The 15,788-nt window shown below is 46.3% G+C and overlaps 1 protein-coding gene across 4 annotated transcripts in view; it reads right to left on the bottom strand.

Annotated features, from left to right (window-relative positions):
- Positions 1 to 15,788, bottom strand: part of LOC143828378 (protein unc-80 homolog) — a 179,704-nt gene that overhangs the window by 26,766 nt on the left and 137,150 nt on the right. For all 4 annotated transcript variants that reach the window (XM_077318769.1, XM_077318765.1, XM_077318767.1 and 1 more), the window contains 7 exons: positions 15,233 to 15,358; positions 11,656 to 11,779; positions 10,526 to 10,732; positions 7,621 to 7,805; positions 5,578 to 5,743; positions 4,313 to 4,492; positions 964 to 1,102 (listed from right to left, as the gene is read on the bottom strand). In XM_077318769.1, the coding sequence (XP_077174884.1) occupies positions 964 to 1,102; positions 4,313 to 4,492; positions 5,578 to 5,743; positions 7,621 to 7,805; positions 10,526 to 10,732; positions 11,656 to 11,779; positions 15,233 to 15,358 (1,127 nt within the window). The remainder of the gene's footprint in view (positions 1 to 963; positions 1,103 to 4,312; positions 4,493 to 5,577; positions 5,744 to 7,620; positions 7,806 to 10,525; positions 10,733 to 11,655; positions 11,780 to 15,232; positions 15,359 to 15,788) is intronic.

Below are 15,788 nucleotides of genomic sequence, written 5' to 3' on the forward strand. Positions count from 1 at the left end.
ACACATCTGTTTGAAGATCTGTGCATACATAGCACAAGGACAAGAATATGAGTCCTGAAAGGCCTGGAATTTGCAGTGAGGCACCTTCAAAGCCATAGAGGGGATGCAAGGCGTAACCAACTCAGATCCTTTCTGTGTCTACTCGGCGCCCAGTCAAATCAGACCCGTGCTTAATCCTCAGGTGTGTGGAGGCCGATTTGTCAACTACCTTAGCCCCATGCTGTTTTCCTGGCCTGAAATGCCACGAAGTTGCCAATTTGTACCCAGTTGTGGAAACTTTTACATAATGATATACAATGCATACATTTCCGCTACAGGACAAACAGCCATTCCCCGGGTCTGCCTGAAACCAGTGGGGGGAAAAGAACTGGGAAGGAAGATTACGGCCCCTAATTCTGAATCAGGTCCCCTTCTCCCTGGGAATTAAGTCTCAGTCTGATTTGACAAGATCCAGGACAGAAATGGGGTTGGACCCAGAGTAAGATGTAATCAAGCCCTCAGTTCTTCCTTCACATACCTTCTCAACAGTCCTAGAACAATAAAGTGGGAAGGGGCCATCTAGTCCAACCCCCCGCTCAAGGCAGGATCAGCCTAATTGTGCACACAGTTTTATTTCAGTGTTGCGTTTGACAAGTTCTTTAATCGGGCCTCTGTTCTGATCACGCTGTAGAAAATGACATTTTTTGTACGAGAACAACTGACCTTTGTCTAAACCTGTTCAGGTGGTGTCGCCACCTGCATTTTGAGGAAGAAAAGAGGGAACACTCTAGCAGGTACCTTTAAAATTGCTATTACACAGTGGTAAATTGCTTGCACTGAGAAACAATTTTCTGTGTGTGTGCCTATCTTTAGTTAGACCTTGTGGCGAACGCTCCAATCTATGAATTATAGACTACTTTATACCTTTGGCATTTCAGTTATTGGGAGGTATATCAGTAAATGCAAAACATCTCGTGTGTTTACCTTTGGCTGGGTAACATGCCCACCTCGGCCTGAGGTGCAGACATGCTGGAGAGATGGCTGGAGAATCGCCTCCTCCCTATGGAACCCATAAGGTATGCGCCTTGTTCACTTACCACACTGGGCATGCTCACCGAGTCATCTGCAAGGAATTCAGAGCACAGGAGAAATCAGGCAGTCAGGTGACAATCAGTCCCCCCTGCTGGGGGTAGCGGTTAAGAGAGGCAGCCTCTAACCCTCCTCCATATGCAGCCAGCTGGGTGACCTTGTGCTAGTCACAGTCCTGATAGAGATGTTCTCATGGTGCCCTCTCAGAGCCCCACCTAGATAGAGATGTTTGCACAGAGTAGTCCTGTCAGAGCTCTCTCAGCCCCACTGACCTCACAGGGCATCTGTTGTGGGGAGAGGAAGGGAAGGCAATTGGAAGCCATTTTGAGACTCCTTTAGGTATAGAAATTAACTCTTCTTCCTTGGAATGTTCTGTGGGCTTTGGTACTTCTGTGTAGACATGTCACATCAGGCTTGCTTTAAACTTTCAAAGCAAAGACCAATCATGCCTTCCAGAAGAGAAATCATTTTGTATTGTTGGAAAGTGTGTTTGTGCTTGTATCTGTCAGCCTTACTGTCAAGTTGTTACTGTCAAGGCACAACTGAGTTATGGCGGCCCCGTGAGGTTTTCAAGGCAAGAGATGTTCAGGGGCAGTGGACCCTTGCTTGCCTCTGGTATTCCTTGGAGGTCTCCCATTCAATGACTATCCCATCCAAGGCTGCCTCTTTTTACAGTTGCTTCTGAGATTTGGGCCCATTCCGCACACATAGGATCGAAGAAGGCAGAGAAGGGAGAAAAAAAATCCAAGACTGACAGAAGTTGAGAGAAATTAGGGGCTTCTCCTTTAAGGCAAGCTTGTCACATGGCCACCTTTGGCCAATCAGGGCATCTCTACCACAAAAGTGCAAAAGAGCCTGCTTTCCCTAATCCAAATCTTGAAATATTGAGCATTAAAAGCACTCTAAGATATCGCACAATAAAGGTAGGGTCACTCTGGATCAATCCTTCTTGCTGCAGAAGGAAAATTTAAATTGCCCAAAATCAAAACGGAAATCGCATTCTGTGTAGACAGCAGGGACTGAATTGACCTGGGATTGGAATAAAGCTCCATGCAGTTTACACCCTGGTCAGGGTATTGTTTTAAAAAACTGATTTTTTAAAAGTGTTTAGCAAACAGTGTACCCTTTGATCTCAATCTCCCCCATGGATGAAGGGTGAGTGAGGGCAAAACTACACATTGGTGGTTTTTAAGAGCTGGGACTGGGCTCTGGGAACAGCTCCTGGGAATGGCATCTTTTGTAAAAGTTGGGGGGGGGGGAAACCCAAATTATGTATGTATTTATTTATTGAATTGATTGATTGATTTCTAGTCTGCCACTCCCAAAACGGCTTGTGGCAGGTTACAACATAAGTAAAAACCCAATAAAACTACCCCTAAAACGCCAAACTACTCAAAACATACATAAAATCAGTACACAAGATGTCCAGAAGCGGCAGAAACGACATATAAACTAACCTGGCCCACTGTCAACCATGGGGGCGGAAAAAGGGGCTGCTGACCAGTAACCCACCATAAGAGTAATCCAGGGGGGTGGGAGGTCCAGCTCTTCCTTAGCGCACCAGCCTCAACCATATAAACTTGAGCCGGAAGAGCTCCGTCCTGCAGGCCCTGCGGAACACCAAAAGCTCCCACAGGGTCCGAAGTTCTTCCGGTAGCTCATTCCACCAGGTAGGGGCCAGGACCAAAAAGGCCCTGGCCCTGGTCGAGGCCAGATTTGTACCCGCAGAGTGTAGAGCCCTGCAGAGTGCATAGGACTGTCCCTCAAGTATGTGGGTCCCAAACTGTGCAGGACCTTAAAGGTTCAAAAATGGACTCAGAGCAGCACTGGGGGGCGGGGGGAAGGTCTCTTGCCTCCTGCAGGCTATTTCCCCTACACAAAAAGAGCAGGCAGAGTTAGTTGTCAATAGCTGGGGGGGGGGGGAAGAGGCAGGAGTTTTGGCCCCATTTTTGTTCTTACAGGAGGTATTATTTGCAGCTGCCACAAGGCTGTGGAGAACCTCACTTGGGTCCAGGAACCTGGACACAGCTCTTAAAAACTACCTGTTGTTTGGCCCTAAGTTGGTGGTACATCAGAGACCTTTTCAAAGGAAAAACAAAACAAAACATGGGGCATGTAGTTGCTTGGAAGGCTCAGCAGAAGGGATGCTTTGTACAACTGGATGTTTACATGAAACATTTTATAGGATTGTTTTTACCATGGATCCCCTGACATCTTTTAACACTGGACACCCCCCCCCCCGTTCATTGCTAATACATGACTGGGGAAGATCTGGATCCTCCCCCACCTCAACTGAAGGATCATTTATAATATGACTGTATCAATATCATAATCACTTGCAACAAAATTTGGAGTTATTCTGCATGGAGCCAAATAAAAAAAACAACCAGTTTAGACCACTTTATTATATTACAATCGTTGTTCTGCATTGAATATAGTCTGTTGAAAAACTACGTTGCAATGCTCTCTGCATGAAACAATTCATAGCCCTGCCCCCTGTAGTTTTGCCAACTCCGCTTTGTTCTCTAATGCAGTCACTAAGATGCATAACTAAAGAACTTCTCAGCATGGCTAATAGATCATCTCAGGCAGGCAGGAGAGAAATGAATTGTTGAAAAGCCTCTTTCAGAAACAACGCTTAAAAGACGCTTAAAGCACCGAAGAGACAGTTCTCCATGCAGAACAATATCAGTTTTGCGGAGTAAATTAACTCTTCTGTGCAAAGATCAGAAAAACAACAATGTATTTAGTGAGTTTTCATCAGCTTATCCATCATGCAGAAGAGACCCTGGTCATGGCGGGGGGAGCAGTGGTTAAGACAGAAGGCCAGGGCTAGGGGTGGGAGGATAAACAAAGCTGGTGGAGTCAATGAAAAAAGAAGTTAGAAACAAATCCCAGTTGCAGAAATGATGCCCACAAGATGTTCCTGATAAAACTGCTTTAATGTCAAAGTGGGCAACATATGTCTTCCGCAAAGCTTATGCAATCAAACGCATCTGCATGTGCCAAGAGTGATATATGCATATTCAAAAATGGGGTTACGCATAATCAAAGGGTATAGAAAATTGATGCCTATACAGATCAGAAGGGCTTCTGGTCCAATTGCTCGAAGTTCCCTTTATTCAAATAAAGGCCTTCCCGCCCTCAGAACCTAAACGTGTCTCTCCTTGGGTGTGGCCAAACAGCTAACCTCATTTGAGCTACACTGCCATTTAGTTGGGCCCTCGCAGGGGGGAATACTTACTCTCTTCATCCTCCTCGTCTGTCCGGCTCAGAGTATCTTGGGAAGCCTGTTGGGAAGGCTCACTGTCTTGTTCCCAGACTGTTCCAGTGCCAGTATTGGAGCGCGACATCGTGGCCAGGCTCAGCCGGTATGCAGAGGTGGATGTGCCCACTGTGCTGATGGAGGTCTTCCCTTGATAGGCTGAACAGATTGGGGGAGAAGGCTAATGCAGTCTTGGGCTGTATCAACAGAGGCATCACATCAAAATCCCAGTTGCTTGACCAGAGTCTCAGAACTCTCTGCGGAAAAGTGCTCTCCTCATCCCCCTCCCTTTCTGCTCTCATGCTCTGTTCCCAGAAGGCCCTCTGTCATGCCTGCAGATGTTCTGGCTATTCCCTTCCCATCTAGAGGTGCTAGCTATAAACAGCACTATCCTTTGATGATGAGAACTGCCCTGGGTGAAGCTGAACAGGTGTATGTCTGTGGGGATTTGTCTCTATAATTGCCTTTTGATCTCTATTGCTTTCGTCTCTAGCACTGTAGCAGTCCTGTGATGCTGTTAGTTCTCTTCTGAAATAAACTACTGTGTTATTGCCAAAAGTTGGAGTTTGCCTATTTTGGGGAGATTCACCATAGTACATAGCAATTACTGTTTTATCTGTTTTGCTGTTATTATTATTATTATTAGATTTATAGCCCGCCACTCCCTTGCGGCTCGTGGCGGGTAACAATATCGCAAATAAGTTGTCTACTTATATTTTCTCTTGCTCTGACCTTCTGTAATAGTCTGGAATGCCAATAAAGGTTAATGAATGAATGAAGATTGTGAGTGGTTGGGCAGGAAGGGTTGTGTCATACTTGGCTTTCTTATATACTCAGGGAAATGCTGATTACTGTTTGGGGGTTGGGAGACAAATTTCCTCCAAGCTAGATTGGCCAGAGATTCTGGGTTTTGTTTTTTGGGGGGGAGGCATCATCTGGACATAGAATTGGGGACACTGTGGGTGGGCAGGTTGTTGTGAATTTCCTGCATTCTGCAGTGGGTTGGCCTAGATGACCTTGGAGGTCACTCCAAATTTCATGATTCTATGATTCTGAGATTTCACCTCCTACTGGGTCACTTTTTAATTGGAGATGCCAGGGATTGAACCTGCGACCTGCTGACTGCCAAACCCCTCAAATATACCGTGCTTTCAGTTTTATCCCTTGTTTACAGTCAAAAATCTTCTTGTGATGATGAGAAGGCATCTATTTTTGGCAAAGAAGGCTGTATGGATCTGCCTCACCTGAGCCGCTGTGCACCGCTTCCTTGAGGATCTTCAGTTCATTGTTGAATTCCGCAATCAGGGAGCTCTTGCAGAGAGGGCGGGGGATAAAGCGCCGTTCAAGCTGGTCGGCGATGTGCTGGCGAGCCGACATCTCCTCGTGATTCTCAGCAGGCTGAGCAAGCAACTGGGGAGGGGGGTAGGGAAGCAAGGAAAGGGGGTGAAGAACAGAGACCATTGTCAGCTCACTTGCTGAGTAAGGAAGGTGACATTGTTCAGTGACAGAGAACCTACTTAGCACGCCAGACGTGCTCAGTTCAAACCTTGGACATTCAGCCTTCTTTTGCAGCAGGTTTCTCCTGTGGGCTCCCACGGGAGAGGTGTGTGGCAGGGTTTGGGATATATGTGAAGACTTGCATCCTTGGCCCCAGTTTTGGCAATGCCTTGATGAGAGTACTTTCTTAATAAAGAAATCTTGGACTATTAGTAAAGAGTTTGCTTTTCTGAGTAACCAAAGATCCTCACGCACAGAAGCCTTCTGATGCCATTTGGACTCTTCTGAATAAACTACTGAGATTCTGGCCAGAACTTTGAGTTTGCTTTTTGCAGATGTGATTAGCTATGGAACATCAAAACCAAAAAAGGAACACAACCCAACCTTAACAGGTAGGAACTCAGAAGTTGAGTAAAAATGTTGATTATTTATTATAGTGCACAATTAAAAACAGAATAAAAACTACATAAAAAACTACACAGAACTAACAGTACATAAGACCAAATGCGTTTCGACCCTACTGGGTCTTCCTCGGTGGTCAGAACGGTGACAATACACTCTATATAAAATATTTATACTAAACTCATTATAAAGTGTAGCTGAGTGGTTGAATGGGATCTGTAAATTATGGCTCCAACCAATATATGTAAATTTTAGACTTTTGGGAGACTACCGCCTATGATATGTGCCTAGGGTCACCACTCTTCGCTGTTATATAATTCTGTGCTGAGAGTGTATCTCATGTGCGTCAGGAAAAAAAAGCTATGGAGCATGACAAAACCAGTATTAGCCAAAGTTCCTCTCATTTTCAGGACTGTATTACACAAGCCAAAACATCCATAGAAAGAGGCCCAGATCCTTGATCATGCTGATCCATCTCATACTTTCTGTACCTTGCAAAATCAAGCATTATCTTTTGGGCTCAGGTCCTAGAGAACCAACATCTTTGTCATGATTCCTGCTCCTCTTTTAGGGCAGATGTGACGCAGGCAGTGTGATGCAGCGGTAAAAAAGGCGAATGCCATTTTGGGCTGTATCAATAGGGGCACCACATCAAAATCACAAGATGTCATAGTCCCATTGTATACGGCACTGGTCAGACCACACCTTGAGTACTGTGTGCAGCTCTGGAGGCCTCACAGACGTAGATAAAATTGAAAGGGTACAGAGGAGAGCAACAAAGATTATCTGGGGCCAAGGGACCAAGCCCTATGAAGATAGGTTGAGGGACTTGGGAATGTTCAGCCTGGAGAAAAGGAGGTTGAGAGGGGACATGATAGCCCTCTTTAAGTATTTGAAAGGTTGTCACTTGGAGGAGGGCAGGATGCTGTTTCTGTTGGCTGCAGAGGAAAGGACACGCAGTAATGGGTTTAAACTTCAAGTACAACGATATAGGCTAGATATCAGGAAAAAAATGTTCACAGTCAGAGTAGTTCAGCAGTGGAAAAGGCTGCCTAAGGAGGTGGTGAGCTCCCCCTCACTGGCAGTCTTCAAGCAAAGGTTGGATACACACTTTTCTTGGATGCTTTAGGATGCTTAGGGCTGATCCTGCGTAGAGCAGGGGTTGGACTAGATGGCCTGTATGGCCCCTTCCAACTCTTTGATTCTATGATTCTATGATTCTATGACCTGGCCTACTCAAGGCTCCTTAAGGAATTTCCCTCCTTACGGTCAAGATTCTAGAAGGTTGTTTCCGAAAAACATGGCTATATCCTTTTCTCTTTAACAAAGGTTTAACAATGTCGTTTGACAAGGAAATGGGACATTTAAACATCTGACGGTGGATTTACCTTGCACTGAATGAAAGGTCGAAGAAGGACAAAGATAGGGATCCGGGTGCGGACAATAAAATCCAGGAAATCCCACAAGGCCAGGCCTCCCACTTTCCGCAAAGCCATCTCTTTGACCTGCAGGCTCAGCCAATACCACTGGCTGCCCAGCTGACGCTCAAAACAGACTAGGATCACCTTCAGAGCTATGAGGAAGACAAATAAATGGATAAATAAACCCTTATTTATATACTGCCCTGTCCTGTCCATTCAGGGTGGTTCATAACAGAATTAAAACAATTTAAAAAAAACATTTTATATACAAAAACCACCCCTGCTTACATATCAGAAGAATTACTGTGGGGGAATGACAAGAAGAAGAATCTCTTTATATATCTACTAGTTTCAAAGCCCCTTTATAAAAAGGGGTTTTGAAAGGGGAGAAGGCGCATGAGTCCAGCAGGGAGGGAACCCCCAGCAGCTGCGCTTCGCGCGACTGCTGGGGGTTCCCTCGGGCGGCGGTCTGACGCTGCGAGAGGCGCTTCGTGCCTCTCGCCGCGTCAGACCGGCAGGAGGGAACCCCCAGCAGCCGCGCTTCGCGCGACTGATGGGCGCGTCAGTCCGGGAGCAACTGCGAGCCTGGGAATCCAGTTGCTCAGGCTGGGAATCGGAGGGACCAATCGGCAGGCGCTTTGCGCCTGCCGATTGGTCCCTCCGATTGTCTGTCGTGAGGAAGGGTCCAACCCGGACCCTTCCTCATCACGGACAAAGCCCACCTCTAGGGGGCTTAACGAATTATTTAGTCCGTGGCACCCGTGGCGCCACGGGCTGTTTAAAGATACTCCACAATATAACATATACACAATAGGGTTGTCAGGTCCTCCTGGCCGTTAGCAGGGAATGGGGGAGTAAGTTTGCTATATCAAGGGCTGAATCTGCATGGAGCTTTTATTCCAATCCCAGGTCAATTCAGTCCCAGCCGTCTACACTGAATGTGATTTCCATGTTTATTTTGAGCGATTTAAATTTTTCATCTGCAACAAGCAGGGGCTTTCCGCACTCCTTCAAAATCGCACAATGGTTGCCAATTGAAAACGCTACAGTTTTGCCATTATGCACAACGTCGTTGACAATTTGCCACACACCTGAAACTGATCCGCAAAAAGCGCTTCCTTGTAGCGCTTTCAGGGAAATCCCCAAAAGTGGATTCACCCTGCGGAAAGCGCTACACTCCTGCAACCAATCTGCAACACTAGCGGGAAAGTTCTGTCCGTTACCATTGTTGCGGTTTCTACAAAGTCCCTCCCCCTGGCTCTCTCCTCTGATCTTCCGGCGAAGCGATCACCATTTTTTTTTCTCCGAGCAAGCAGAGATCAACACACCGGCGAGCCTCCATTTAGAGGCTTCCCCGGCTTCAGTCCCTCCCCAGAGCTGTTTAGTCACTAAGCACAAACAACAGAGAAGCCCGTTTGCTGATGTATTTTCCCTTTATTTTTCACACTGTTTTCGGCTGAAAATCGTGCCTGTGAGGGGGGGGGGTATTTTTTTTCACTCGGGGGGAGCGTGGCAACGATGAAACGGCAGCTCAAACACCACCTGCCAGGTGAATGGGTCTCTCCGTTGCAACGAATCAACACATATTCGTTGCAACGGGTTTTTTTTTTTTTTTTTAAACCTTTCTTAAAGGGAAAGGGGCTGTTTGGGAGCATACTAACGGCCGCCCATTGGCTGCTTGACGGCCAGGGGCGGGATGAGCTTGGCAATAGCGCTTCCTTTCTAGCGATTTTTGCTGAGACCGGAAGCTTGTGGGAAATGATGGAAACACAACTGGATTCCACTACAAAGTCAGGTATGCATAACGACGAATTCCACTATTTTAAATGGTGATTTTTCGTTCTGCAAACAATTTGCTACAAGGATCCCGGTGCGGAAAGCCCCGCAGGATTGATCCAGAATGACCCTACCTTTCCCCCAAGATATCCTGGAGTGGATATAACCTAAGCCCTAAGCATGCTTTAGGATGCTTAGGGCTAATCCTGCGTTGAGCAGGGGGTTGGACTAGATGGCCTGTATGGCCCCTTCCAACTCTATGATTCTATGATTAACCCTCAATATTTGAAAAATCAGCATGAGAAAGCAGGCAACTATCTGCTTTCCCTGAAATAACTTACTGCCTTGAGCCTCCAACACTGTAGAAAAGCCCAGGGCACAAGTTCCTGATTCCCAGGTTGCAAGGCTTCCCTTAAAGGGGAAGCCCTAACTTCTTTCATCAGAAGCCCTAACTTCTCTTGGCAGAGATTTTCCTCTTGGATTTATTCCCCCTCCTCTGCTGTCTCCAATCCCCCCCCCCCGTTCAAGAAAAGAAAAAAAAAGAGGCTCCTGCTGTGCTTTGCTCCCCCCCCTCTGAGCTTCCCTAATCATGTGCAGAGGAAGACCCAAATTCAAATTGATCTGAATTCAGCAGGATCCACAATGGAATAACAAAGTAAGTGCAGAATCAGCCCAGGCTGGGAAACTCCTGGAGATTGGGGATGGAGCCTGGGGGAGAACAAGGTCCTCAATGGGGCAAAATGCCACAGGGTCCACCCTCCAAAGCAGCCATTTTCCCCAGGGGAACTGATCTTTGTAGTCTGGAGGTAAGCTGGAATTCCAGAGGATTCCCAGGCCCCACCTGGAGGCTGGCCACCCTACATAGAGTCCACCCTCCAAAGCATCCATTTTCTCTATGGGAACTGATCTCTGTAGTGGGACTAGATGGGGTGGGACTAGATGGCCTGGATGGCCCCTTCCAACTCTAGGATTCTCTGATTCTTACTTTGGCATCAGCTGAAACATGACCTCAAGGCCGTTCAGCATACCCACAAGCGTGTGCGCAATGACTCCTCCCCCCTTTTCTACCTCTCTGTTTCTGTCCTTCCCCACTCACCTAAGTAGGCCGCCTGGCTGGTGGACTCCGCCAGGCCTTCTTTGCGCAAGTCCTTCCCGGCGTCGCCTGGTGTGGAGCAGTGGGCCGGGGAGCTCTCCAGCATGAAATTTTTGCTGCGGGATGTGCTGATGATGCGTGGTGGTAGCAGGATGTTGATTACTGTCTGGAGCAGCAAGAGGACTTCAGGCTGCTCCAGCCATGGGCTGTCTGCGGAGGCACAGGAAGGGAAGGACAGTGGCTGGGTCAGGCCCCAGACTCACTGAGGAGATGCCGCGCCGTTTGCAGCACTGTCTGCTCACAGGCGAGAGGAGCAGCCCTGACACCTCACCCGCCCCCTACCTTCTCCTCTTGGGAGCAAAAGCACAAAGCCCTTTTAGCCCTCACAGGACAACAGCAGCAATAGGAAAGTGCCCTCCCCCTATCCCGCATCCTCATTCATGGCTTTTGCCTCTTCGGAAGAGCTTGCTCTCAATGGTCTGGGCTCATTCCGCACACGTAGGATAATGCACTTCCAATGTGCTTTGGCAGATGGATTTTCCTGTGTGGAAAATCTACTTCTAAAGTGTATTGAAAGTGCATTATCTATTGTGTGCAGAATAGGCCCTGGACTGCGCTGTCACTTTCCTGCCACCCCTGCTCTTCAGTTGGGACTGCCAACTCCAAGGCCTATTCAGGGGCTCAGGACCACTCCCCCCTCAGCTGCAAGGTCTTAGGGAAAGCTTCCACCTTTCAGCAGGAAAGAGAGTGTAAAAAGGATCATTGGAGCCACAGGAGTGGAATGAAATGGGGTGGATGGAAGCCACGTGGATCTCGGGCTTGCTTCCCATTTCTGAATCTGGGCTTTGCCTGGCATGCTTGGTCACGGCTCAGGCCACAAAGACAGGAGCGGCTCTGTCAAAGGGTGAATTCGATAAGTACAACTGCAAGGAGAGAAGGAAACCATGACACCTATCCTGGTTCCTTCTGTTGACCCTAACAAGCCAGTAGACAATACACTACGGAAAGAACATCCAGAGAGAGAGAGAGAGAGAGAGAAACACAGGTCAAAAGAAGCACAAACATTCGCTATATCAAAGAGGGAAGGAAGAGGGGGAAAAAACAGAGGAATCTTTCTGTTAAATGAATCAGACCTTTGCTTCCTGATCCTACTGTGAGCACAAATGGAATCAGTAGGTTTAAAAGCATTCCTTCCCTTCTTTCCTGATTGGTGAATGGGGAGATCACGTGGCTTAAGGGGAAATCTTCTTTCAAAGCCTGTGCGGTGATAACAAGAAAGAATTAAATCATTTCACTGGAAGACTGTAAGGGGGGAACGTGACTATCAAGAAAAAGGGGTCCGCAGAGTATATCTTTAACGCACCCATGAGCATCAAACGGGATAATCCTGTATAATGGCAAATTCTAGTTTCAACATAATTAAATGTCCATAATTCTTCTCTTATTTACATATCATGTGATCCTGAATTTACGGATAACTATCTACACGTTATAATGTTTTCGGTCAAAATCTTAAATGAAGAATCCGGAAAGGGGGAAAAATACTAAGGATAAAATTTTTTTTTTTACTTACAAACGCTCTGCGTTCCTCCAAAATGTGAAGGTGCATTCATTTCTTGAGGACCTAGGTCTGAGTTGCCGTTCTGCATTATCTATGTGTGGAATTAACTGGACCTAAAGACAACTGCCCTATACCCTCCCAATTTGGTCAACACATCTGGAAGCTTTCTTCCCCCTAAGAAGTCATCCTTCAGTTTATGCAGCTCTTGTTGGAGCAAACAGAAACTTAAGTTGGAGGGTAGTCTGATTTTGTTAGATCTCAGAAGCTCAGCAGGTTCAGCCCTGGTTGTATTTGGATGAAAGACCACCAAGGATGGGAGACCACCAAGGAAGTCCAAAGTCTCAATGCATAGGTAGACAATGGCAAATCACCTCTGAACATCTCTTGCCTGGCCCAGGCTAGGCTGATCTGATCAGGTCCCAAAAACTAGGCAGGGTTGGTCCTGGTTAGTACTTGGATGGGAGACCATCAAGGGAAATCCAGGGTTGCTATACAGAGGCAGCCAATAACAAAACATCTATGAATGTCTCTTGCCTTCAAAACCCTACGGGGGTTGTGATTTGACAGCACGATCCACCACCACACTAGGTTGGAGGAAGACTTCCAACCTTGATAAACAGAATGGTAGGATACAGGCCATGATTGTCACTACTGTAAAAAGAGGGTTTTTTCCCACCTGCCTTTTTGAGACACTAAACGTTACACATGAATATATGAATTTTTAAAAAATCCAATGGCTATAACTTCTCAGTTCTCCAAAATATGTCCTGGGGCTCTGGTGCTAAAAACAAACAAATGAATATCTATCTATCTATCTATCTATCTATCTATCTATCTATCTATCTATCTATCTATCTATCTATCTATCTATCTATCTATCTATCTATCTATCTATCTATCTATCATCTCCCTACCTACCTACCTATCTATCTACCTATCTATCATCTATCCATCCATCCATCCATCCATCCACCCATCCACCCACCCACCCACCCATCCATCCATCCATCCATCCATCCATCCATCCATCCATCCATCCATCCATTTTATAATCTATCATCTATCTATTTTATAATCCATCCATCCATACATCCATCCATCTATTTTATAATCTATCATCTATCTATTTTACAATCCATCCAACCATCCATCCGTCATCTCACGTCTAACTATCTATCACCTATCTATTATCTAACTTTCTATAAATTAATCTACCCATCAACTGTGTGTGTATAAACATTTGCTACTATAAAGCAACTCAGCTCTTCCTGTCGAATTTGACAATATAAGAATGCTTCTTATTTTTTAGGGTCCACCCTCGGGCCAAGCATGCAGCATCCCTAATGAGTTTGTTCAAGCAGGATCCCTGCCTTTTTTCAGGTTCCCTCCTCTGAATATTTATTTATCCTGTTTCTATGCCACCCTTCCCTGAGGATTCACAGCAGCTGATAATATTTATAACAACATAGTTATCCCAACTATGTTATTTCCACATTCAAATTTGGAATCTATGATAGAAACATTAAAAATTTAGGAGCTCGTCAAATTCAATTTAATTCCTTATGCCAACGGGGTGTGGGAATAAAATGCCGTGTATTTATCAGTAGGTGGCATCTAGGTGATGTGTAGGTGTCCGTTGGTGGTGTCGATTCTTCATACCTCCCTCCCCCCACAATCATAATCCCTCACACAGCCTTGTAAGAAACCAAGTCTGTTTCCTGTTATGTATCTTTCCCTTGTTTGTGGGAATGGAGAAGTTTCACATCATTCAATAGGCTCCTCATCCCTAAACACAATATCTTGATGCCAATTCAGGTGCCGAATTTGAAAGAAAATTGGATTTTTCAAGAACCGGGGACAGGGGGGAGAGGTCCTTTCAAATCTGACTCCTTTAAAGTGTTCACAAAAGTCTGAAGAGACACGCTTGAGTTCGTTCTACGTAGCAGCAACAGAATGCAAGAACTCACACTAGTCCTGTATTTTAATTATTCAGGACCATAAAAGACGCTATTTGATCAACAGTACACAAGCCAACAAAGCTGGTCTCTCCACCGTGGCCTCACTTGGCACCAACCTTAATCCCAGGGGCCCTCCGGCACCAAAAAAGTTATTTGATACAGCTAGATAATAATTATTTATACCAGAAGTTGGAGTTTGATTTTTTTTAAAAATGGATTCCTTCTGTCAACTCCAAGAAATCTCGACATATAAAACTGATACAAGCGTCTCTTGGTGAATCCTCAGCCCTTTGGGTGGACAGTTTTGGAATCACACTGAACGGCCAACAGAAGGGGAAATTAACTGATCCTCCGATTTGTAGAATAGGACACTGACTCTCAATGCAGATGCATTCGGTCACTTTAGATAGGGTGAGTCCTGTGAAACTCTAAAACCTGTTTACGAGGCCCACGGATATCCTGTGGTATCACCACAATTCTCATATCCTAGAGCGCACTGTTTGCTCTCGCCGCTAGAAAAATCAGGTCCAAGTTGTGCAATTCGGATTAAAACCCTCATGATTATGGTTCCTTTTAATCTGTGTAACTTTTTTATTACCATGCAGGAATTCAATCGACAGCTTTTAAACTCCTTGTGATTTTATCAGTTTGATGCCTTAATTTTAACTGGTTTTTGTACTGAACAGTCAATTTGTTGGAAATGGCCAATGGCTGACTAATAAACTGAATCTGAAAAATCTGAATCTAGAGCACAACAATGCTCTATGCCAGGGGTAGTCAACCTGTGGTCCTCCAGGTGTCCATGGACTACAATTCCCATGAGCCCCTGCCAGCATTTGCTGGCAGGGGCTCATGAGAGTTGTAGTCCATGAACATCCGGAGGACCACAGGTTGACTACCCCTGTTCTATACTTCTAAGCTTCCGAGGAAGAACGGATGATGGGTTTGCCTCAGCTCTTCGATGGGCTGAACCCAGCGTAGTCCCACTGTGACTCCAGGAGTCGCCCACCAGAGAGCCGGATCATTGCAAAACAAAAGACCTCCTGAACTTTTTAACCGATTCGTGGGGAAGTTTACGGTTCGTCTCACAGTTTTTGCCCAGCTTTCGCAGAAGGTAAAGGAGATCACCGGCGAGTGGGTGTCTCAAGCACATGGGAAGCAAAGCCTGAGGAGCAGGCGAGGCGGTCACACCTGAATCTGCAATGCTACAAGCCGGACAACAGCTGTGCTGAAGGGCAGAGGAGGCGAGAGATAAGGGCTGAGATGAAGAAGGGGTAATCCATCGGCCACACTGGAAGGTCCCACTACTCCCATCACCTGTAACACAAACACAGCACATCACCAAGACCGGATCTTGACGTTCCGTCCATGCCATACCCTCCAAGGGCAATGAGGGACATGTTTCAGGTAGCGCAAGACTGGGGCGGGGCTCTGGGAGCCTGATCCCCCACAAGGCCTTGCGGTAGCTGGGGCAAGGAAGGAAAAGGAGTGGTTCTAGCAGGAGGCAGGGATGGAGGAAGGGAAGGGGCGGGATTGCTACAGGGTTGACCAGAAGGATTGAACGAGGGAAGCAGTACATTGAGGAATGTACCCAGTACTAGTCGAGAGCAACTAGCACCGCATTGGTGGAAGAGGGGAGGTTGGAGGGTATGCCATGTAGCTAGTATATGCTGTAGAAACGACATCTGGAAATCACAGCGTTTCTAGTTGGCTTTAAAAGCACCCTTTTTAAATTTCTTCTTCTTTC

The sequence above is a fragment of the Paroedura picta genome, unplaced genomic scaffold (assembly GCF_049243985.1).
Source record: "Paroedura picta isolate Pp20150507F unplaced genomic scaffold, Ppicta_v3.0 Ppicta_v3_sca22, whole genome shotgun sequence".
Classification (NCBI taxonomy): domain Eukaryota; kingdom Metazoa; phylum Chordata; class Lepidosauria; order Squamata; family Gekkonidae; genus Paroedura; species Paroedura picta.